This window comes from Naumovozyma dairenensis, chromosome 1 (genome assembly GCF_000227115.2).
Source record: "Naumovozyma dairenensis CBS 421 chromosome 1, complete genome".
NCBI lineage: Eukaryota > Fungi > Ascomycota > Saccharomycetes > Saccharomycetales > Saccharomycetaceae > Naumovozyma > Naumovozyma dairenensis.
In genome coordinates, this window is record NC_016479.1 from 49,695 (window position 1) to 58,341 (window position 8,647).

Genomic DNA, 8,647 nt, shown 5'->3' on the forward strand with positions numbered 1-8,647 from the left:
TACATAGCTAATACAACAACATTCAACATTGAGGGGCACAGCCAAAATAACAATACTGATACCCCCAGAGTACAATAACAAACTATCCCATGGCTCAGATAAGATACTTCATCAGCGCACTATTTGTAATTCTCGCAAAAGTTTATCTTTTTTTAGTGCTTTGAAAACGTAGGAACCTCTGCTATAAATTACACTCGACTGTTATGACCAATTTAATATCCGCTTCAATATTCAAAACAGAAATGTTTCAAAATTGAATTATATATAAATATATTGCATTTTTACTTTCTTATTTCAAGATGCCACCCCAGGTGAATCTCCTTAATATGCGGGGGATATTTGTAGAAACCCGAAGAAAAATCCCCTAATTATAGTCCATTAGCCTTCTTCTACCAAATTCATAAAAGAGTTTAAATATTACTAGTCTGGTGAGGGTGGATTAAGTTGGCAGCACCTTCTTAACACAGAAAAACAAGAACCAAATTAAATAAAGAAAAAATCCCAATACCAAAGTTGCTTTAGATTGGCTATAAAGAAGAAAAAATATACCTTGGTTACTTATATTAGTCAACCGGAAGAGAAAAACATAAGAATATTAAATTTTGGCGTAAAAGTCTATTAAAACATGCCTTCTCATCAAGAATTGCAAGATGAATATAATGCTACGCAAACCACTGCCGTTGCTACTTTTATTCCTTCTTATACTTCTCCAACAAAAAAACCTAAATTGACTAACGGGAAGTCGTTAAATTCTAAATCAGGCGATTCAAATACTAAATCTGTCTGTAAAGACGATATTGTGGGGGGTTCATTCGATAAGACCCAACTGACGAAGTTACTAATTCACTCTTTGAAAGAATTAGGGTATGATAATTCTGCTTTGACTTTACAAGAGGAGAGCGGCGCCATTCAAGTAGAGTCGTCGGTTGTTCAAAAACTGTTCAATTTCATTAGAAATGGTGACTTCATTAACATAAGTTTAGATTTGTTAACAAAATTACCCTTAAGAACAGGCCATCTTGACTTATCTCGAATCCATTATACCTTTCCACTATCATCTAATAGTCTTTCCAATAGGAATGATTCTACTGCCAGTTCTAGTAATGGAAGAGATTCGATGAGAATAGAAACAATGATTTCAAGTGATGGAGATGATTTCAGAAGACTATCTTCACATATGGCTTCTCAAGTATCCATTTTGGAAGATATTTTAGAAGTAGTGGCTAAGAAATTACATTCAAATTCTGTCCTACTATTCTTAGAACAGTTTAAAGAAATCATTGAAATATTCGTATTAATCAACATGGAAATATTCTTAGAGCTAGTATTCACAAATGGTAATGCAATCGATTCAGTTACTTATTTAAGGAACATTTTCCGTAAATTCATACAAATATGGGATTCGGTTTTGCTTTTACAAAATGAATTCGCTGAACCTGATCCAAAATTTAATCCGGATAGTTTACTGAGAGAAATGTCAAGCCTTTTAACCAATCCTTATTCTAATAACAGTAATAACCACTACAACGGAAACAATATTACTAATGGGAACGAAAACAATAGCAGCAATAATAATGGAAATGTCAATATGGGTTACTCAATATGGAAAGGCTCAAGCATATCAACAAGAGAATATATCATGGAATTAATCTCCAACTATATAAATCCAAACGACTTAGTGCCCAAAGGTCGTTTAATTACACTATTAAAACAAGCTATTGAATACCAGAAATCACAAGACATGTTTAATGTGATTGACATGGATATGGATCCGACAAATAGAGGGGAAAATGATACACGTCCTCATGTATTCAATTTATTGCAAGACAATAGCACTAATTTGGGAAATATTAAATTTTCAGAAGAATACATTTTAACACAAAATACAGAGGAAATATGGTATTTACAATTCTCACCTGACGGTAAATATCTAGCCAGTGCTGCTGCTGACTCAGGAACTGATCGTAAAATTTTCATTTATGATGTGGAGAATGATTTCCAAGTATATAAAGAATTAGGTGGTAACAAACAATGTATACTTTACCTTTCATTCTCACCCGATAGCAAATATCTTGTTTCCTGTCCATTTAATGAAGCAGCCAATATTTATGATATTCATTCCAAGGGAACACCTACAAATATCAATGAAAAGATTCCTCCAACGACTCACAATGGGAAACCAATAATCGCAGAAATCATTAGCCCTATTGATTCATTCCATATACCGAATAGTCTAGCCTCTAATGTTCATACATCAGCGGTATCTCCCCCAACATCAGATGGTGAAGGTTCATCATCTCCATCATCCTCGGGCAATATCGCTACCAGCACACTTTCCAGAATCACCCGCCGTGATAGAACTCATTCATCGTCATATGCTAGCACTACATATGGTCGTAATGGTATCAATATAACAGGGTTAACTAGTTCTCCAAGAATTTGGTGTTGTGACTGGTTCCATACTAAAGAACATTACGGAAAATTCGCAGTTGGATCTCCAGATAGGGATGTAGTAATTTATGACATTTTCTCCAAGAAAATAATCTATAAAATGGCAAGTTCCATATCATTTGCGAATAACGACGTTTTAGAAAACATGATAGGGAATGATGCAGATCAGTCGAGGATGGCATCACGCTCTAATGATAGTGGCAGAGGTGGCAGTAACAGTAGCAATAATAATAACAATAATAATGCTAACATCAATACTCATTCAAATATGGAATCCAGTACTTTTACGTTTATGGACCAATTCCCTAGGATTCATGATCTGAAAATTTCCAGAGATGATAAATGTCTAATCTTAATGACTCATCAGGGCATTATTGAAGTCTACGATATTTCCAAATTCCCAAATAATGACATTATCAATCAATTATTAGAAGAGCGTTCTAATTCTTTTAATGTCAATGATAATGAAAGCAAAAGTAATGCAATTGAGGGTGTTGATATGGATCCAATTTTACATGATTTGATATTTACCAAGATTTCTCAATTAAATATTAATAAAAACATGACGTGTATATCTTTGCCTGATATTGAATGTTTCCCTACGGGTGATGAAGATTACGATATGGACAGCAAAGATGAAGAGGAAAATGCGTATTCTTTGAATTCACTATTATTAGTTAGTTTACAATACAATGAAATGCAATTATGGGATTACAAAGAAAATCTTTTAATTCAAAAATTCATAGGGCAAAAACAAGAACAATTTATAATAAGATCATGTTTTGGTTATAATAATAAATTAGTTGCCAGTGGTTCAGAAGATGGTAAAGTTTATATATGGGATAGAATCAAAGGAAATATCATTAGCGTATTGAATGCTCATAATGCTCAAACAATTCGTGACAGTAAAAGATTAGGGATGAATTGTAACGTTGTTGTTTGGAATCCGAAATGTAAATCAATGTTTGCATCTGGTGGGGATGATGGATTGATTGTTATATGGAACGTCAATAGAGAATAAAGTTATCCCTATCTTTTGTGGGTGTTTTGAATCTGTATTATATGGTAATTATATGGGGTTTTCTTTACATACGTCTCACTTTTAGTTTTAATTTTCTTTGTGAACAATAAATAATAAATATATGTATATTCTTATATGTTTCAAATATTCACAGCTATAAAATTCATGTTCCATTTGCGTCTTCGTAAGGTTATTTAATCTACTCGTTCATTATGTTCATGATGAGGAGTAAATTTACTCAATTGTTGAGCCTCTCTTTTCCCTCTCTCTAAATTTAAAGATTTAATAATAGGTAAAGATAAAATCAATAATGTAAATAGCAAATAAAATGAATATCTAATATTGTGAGTCTTGTCTGTAACTAAGCCAATTAAGAAAGGTCCCACAATGGAGGAACCCTTATCAGTTATACTAAACATACTGAAGAAGGTTGATTCTTTCCCCTTTGGAATGATTAAAGTGAATAACGATCTTGACACGGCAGATAATCCACCTAATGAAAGACCATACCAAATGGCTAATAAAAACATTTCGAATTTTTCCTTTAAACCAATGGAATTAAAGAAGAATCCAAGGATACCATAGAACGGGATGAAAGTTGCCCATAAAATCAAAAATAACAATATTTTTTTAGGTGACCAATGGAATCTTTTGGATAAGAATTGTGGGACCATAAATGCGCCTATCATTGCGCTTATCATAGTTAAGATACTCACTATTATTAATTGTAAAGTGGACATATCTAACTGTGTTCTTGAAAATAGGATTGCTGTAGAATTGATTGTCGTTATTGAATCACTAATTATAAACCAACCTAAAAGAAAGATCATGACGTCTTTAAGTAATCTAGCGTGTTTAAAAGATTCCCAAAGGGACAACCAACCGTAGGACAACGAGAACTCTTCCTCTTTCGTAGAATAAGGAGATGGACGTGATGGCGATGGTGATGGTGATTGTGATTGTGATTGTGATTGTGATTGAATTAAGTTTGAAGCTGATGATTCCCTATTGACATGTGATGATGTAGATGTAGATAGGAAAGTTAAATCTGATAATAACCATATCATTGGCAATTGCCAAAAGAACCACCAAATACCGACGAATAAGACAGGTATTTGAATATCTTTCAAAGGATCAACATTTATAATCGGTTGAGATAATGATGTAGAGGTTGCGTTTGCACTTGCGATCAATTTTGCGTTGTTGTCTCTAATATTTTTCACTAGGAAAATGGAGATTATCTGTACAACTAAGGCACTTGAATAACCGAGACTAGCACCACGACCACTTATCATAGTAGTTTGATTATCTGTATCTTCCTTTTTCAAATGAGGTAAGAATTTAATGGAATCATGAATGAGTCTTGGTAATAAAGAGTTACCCACGACATTAATGACACCGAAACATGAATTTGCCAATATATATAGGGTGGGTAATGTATATAATTGTGATGAATTTAGTCTTGAAATGAAAATCGTTGATATTGATCCAATGACTCCGAATGTTATTAGAGTCCATTTTTTAAATTTGAGTGAATCACGTAAATCGACTAAACCTGACACGGTAATGACAAGGACAGTCTGGAATAAAACACTTATTGAAAAGACATATAATGGGAAACTTGAAGTGTCAATGAACATCCGATCATTGAAAATCGGTACTACACATTTACTTGTATCATTTGAAGATAAGTTATAAAGAGTATGTGGATCAATACATGGGATAGAATGATTATTAATTTTAACTCCATTTAATCTTGCAAATTTCTCTAGTAATAATGGGATATAAGTTGCCACAGCAGACACTACGAATGGTTCGCTTGAAAAGCAATAGAAATACCAGCCTTTAATGTTTCTTTTTGTTCGAATTACATGTTGAGTTAGTTGAGAATGGGTGTCTACAGTATTATAATCCATTGTTGTTTTGAATATAACATATATGGGAGACGGCTATTTAATTTTTTATAGTTGAAGGAAGTCTTTGAAAAAGTAATTTGGTACCATGAATATCGATTGAGATCCTTGGATAGACTTTCCTTTTATTCAATTCTGTTATCAAAGACACCAACTGTCTCTACATCTTATTTATAACTTTTCCTTCATTATTGTTCCTCGTTTAAAAATTAACGCGTCACATAATTTCGTATCGCCAACTTTGTAAGAATAAAATACAAAAGGTCTGAAATGATTAAGAACGGGGCTTACAAAATATGAGGCCTATGTTTTCTGGATCCCAGTTTTAGTGCGAAAGTGATGGGGAAAAAATGAGGTTTCTTTTCTTTAAAATACAATTCTATTATGTTGATCTTACATAGTTATTTATCTTATTTATTTAGTAAAAAAAAAATTTAATTAGAAAAAAAGAGGGGAATACGAAACACAGACATAAGTTTGTTATTTGTATTGTCTCCTTCTTATTATTTATTTCTTTCTTCTTTCGTTCTTTCTTTCTTCTAATTCTACAGTATTATTCTTACTGAATGATTCATATGGTTTTAGTTTATGATGTGTTAATTGTTTTTTTTTTAGGTTATTTTTATTTTTATTTTTTTATTGTGATGTTCTTCAGGACAGAGAGTATGAGAGTGTACTCTTTTTCTTTTCAAAACATTACGTGCTTTTTAATGTATACAATGACGGAAACAAGTCTATGACTATGCTATAGAAGTATATGTGGTAAAATTAAGCATGATTTTTTTTCTGGAGGTAATAAGGTATAGGATTAATGCAGGGGCGAGGAGAGGTTTAAAAAAATTTATGTTCTATAATTATGATCATGAAGAAGTTTCAGGTTCGGCGGCTTTTTCTTTCGTTGATTCTTGTTCAGTGGGTTGTTCAACTGGAGCATCGACAGCAGCCTCAATCTCAGTGTCAGCGTTAACTTCTGCTGCGGCGACTGGTTCTTGTTGTTGTTGTTGGTGATGATGATGTTGTGGAGGTGGTAATATCTTTACCATGAATTCATCTAAGACATCACCAACCAAAGTCTTTTCGATATTGACAATTGTTTCGAATTCGGTCTTATCAGCAGGTATCGATTTTTCGAAATTCTTTGCACGGATGAAATAATTAGATAAGATTTCATTGTTGTTACTACTCTTCGTGGCTTCAGGGTTTTCTTCTTCTTTTTCTTCAACTGTAGTTTCTGCTACTGGTGCTTGTTGTTGTTGAGTACCGTAAGCAACTTCGACGATAGAGTTTTCGAAATTCATGACGATTTCTCTTAAAGCGGCCATAATTAAATAAGCATTACCATGATATTTGGACATATTAACGATTCTGTAAAATTGGGCGATCAAAGATAATGGGACGTAACCTTCTTTGGATAATTTGGAAACTAAATAAGTATCCTTAGATAAATTTTCATCACTGAAATAATATTCAATTTGTCTTGCGATGTTGTTCATGGCCATCATTACTGGTTGAATTGGATAAGTTCTATTTTGGATTTCGACTAGTTGTTGGTTGAAATGAGAACGGTTGCCATGATGAGGTCTTGAACGATTGTTAAACTGACGATTACCATTATGACGTGGGCCGTTGAATTTAGAGTTATGGTTGTTATGGGTATTATTGTGGTATCTTCTTCTTTGGAAACCAGCGGAATGACCTGATTTATCAGTAGAGTCTTGTTGCTCTTGTGGCAATGATGTTTCGTTATCAGTCCTTTGTAATTTTTTACCATTTTCTAGATCAGAACTGGTAGAGGTTGATGAAGAGTTTTCTGATTTTTCTTCAACATTTGAGCCTTCCACTGGACCTGCGGCTGGAGATGATTCAGACCCAGATTGAGCATTCCTTTTCTGTTGTAAATCATTTCTTGTTCTTCTTTGAGTGTTATTATTATTATTGTTATTTCTTGGTCCATTCTTCCCTCTGCCACCGTTGCTATTATTTGGTTTCTTATTCCTGTTATTGCTACTTTTATTTGATACGGTGATGGAAGCCTTAATTGGAACCCATTTAGTAGAGGTGGTTGGTTTTATAATAGGATTTGGGGATTTATTTTTAGATCTTCTCAATTCATCTAATTGTTCAATTGGGATTGTTGTAATTTGATCATCAGTAGAAGAGTTAACTTTCCATGGAGATGAAGTTGGTACTGGAGCAGGTGTCAAGACACGTTTTGGCTGTTCTTGTTCCTTTTGTTCAGTTTTATTCTCAGCAGAGGAGGTGGTAGTAGCAGCAGTCGCGGTAGAAGCTATCGGACTTGGTGCTTCTTGTGGAACAGGTATTTGTGAATCAGTGGTGATAGGAGCAGTTGAAACTTCGACGGACATTATGCGGTATGATTTCTTCGTGTAAGGAATTGAGTAAGTAAGATGCCTGATTATCTATCGAGTTCACACGTAAGTTTATTTTCCTTGGTATAGTGGTAATATAAAATATATACTTTCCAGAGTATCAGATCTGATATTGTTTCCTTCAACACATTAAATTTTGTAATCTATCTAGTATTATTTTCTCGAAGTCTTTAGCGTCTTGTTGCCAATTCAGTCTCATTGCTCATCGCTCATCGTGGAAAATTTTTTTTCCAGACCACAACAATTTTTTTTGCGTGGGTACATCCGGACACCACAGTGTAAAGAGGCGATTTTTTTAATTGACGCGTTCACGCGTTTTTGTTTTCGTGGAAGGACAGCTGGGCGGCTAATTTGGATAATACTCATATGGTAGCGCCATTTAATATTAATTAAGAAAGAAAAAAATAACGACAACTGCAGGACTCGAACCTGCGCGGGCAAAGCCCAAAAGATTTCTAATCTTTCGCCTTAACCACTCGGCCAAGTTGCCTCCTTTTCTGGAGGAATTGTAAGATATCCGATTAGGATTACGAACTGTTGGCGTCATGCCAAAGTTTCACAAAGAAGTATGTTTATTTATTATTATTTGAGTAATTACTGTCATGATGTTATGAGTCGTTTTAGAAAAGCAAGTCAAGAATTATTATTATGAAGTTCACCAGGTTCGAAGTAATGACCCGAACTATGTTATGCACCATACATGTTTGTAGCTGTATAACGTTTATTGAATTATAATTGAATATCGTTTGTTGAATTAAGTCTAATGCCATGCAAGTGTTATCTTATTATTATTAAGATTGTTTTTGATTGCAGCCACGTCTACGGTTTCGGCCGGCCATGCGTACAAGAGTTATGTATTGGGTCGGTTAAGT

General features: G+C 33.8%; 3 protein-coding genes and 1 non-coding gene across 4 annotated transcripts; 1 reads left to right on the plus strand and 3 right to left on the minus strand.

The window, feature by feature from the left end:
- Nucleotides 1–625: 625 nt before the first annotated feature.
- GID7 (glucose-induced degradation complex subunit GID7) lies at nt 626–3,472 on the plus strand (the record flags this gene model as incomplete). The annotated part of the gene is made up of 1 exon (XM_003667389.1): nt 626–3,472. The coding sequence occupies one exon, from the start codon at nt 626–628 to the stop codon at nt 3,470–3,472; it is 2,847 nt and encodes a 948-aa protein (XP_003667437.1).
- A 194-nt stretch (nt 3,473–3,666) lies between these two features.
- On the minus strand, nt 3,667–5,388 carry ATG22 (Atg22p; the record flags this gene model as incomplete). Its single annotated transcript, XM_003667390.1, has 1 exon — nt 3,667–5,388. One exon carries the CDS (start codon nt 5,386–5,388, stop codon nt 3,667–3,669), a length of 1,722 nt encoding a protein of 573 aa, XP_003667438.1.
- An 857-nt stretch (nt 5,389–6,245) lies between these two features.
- Nucleotides 6,246–7,751, minus strand: SRO9 (Sro9p; the record flags this gene model as incomplete). Its single annotated transcript, XM_003667391.1, has 1 exon — nt 6,246–7,751. The coding sequence occupies one exon, from the start codon at nt 7,749–7,751 to the stop codon at nt 6,246–6,248; it is 1,506 nt and encodes a 501-aa protein (XP_003667439.1).
- A 432-nt stretch (nt 7,752–8,183) lies between these two features.
- Nucleotides 8,184–8,265, minus strand: NDAI0Atrna16S. Its single transcript has one exon. It is a non-coding gene; the product is annotated as a tRNA-Ser (tRNA).
- Between the last annotated feature and the right edge of the window lie 382 nt (nt 8,266–8,647).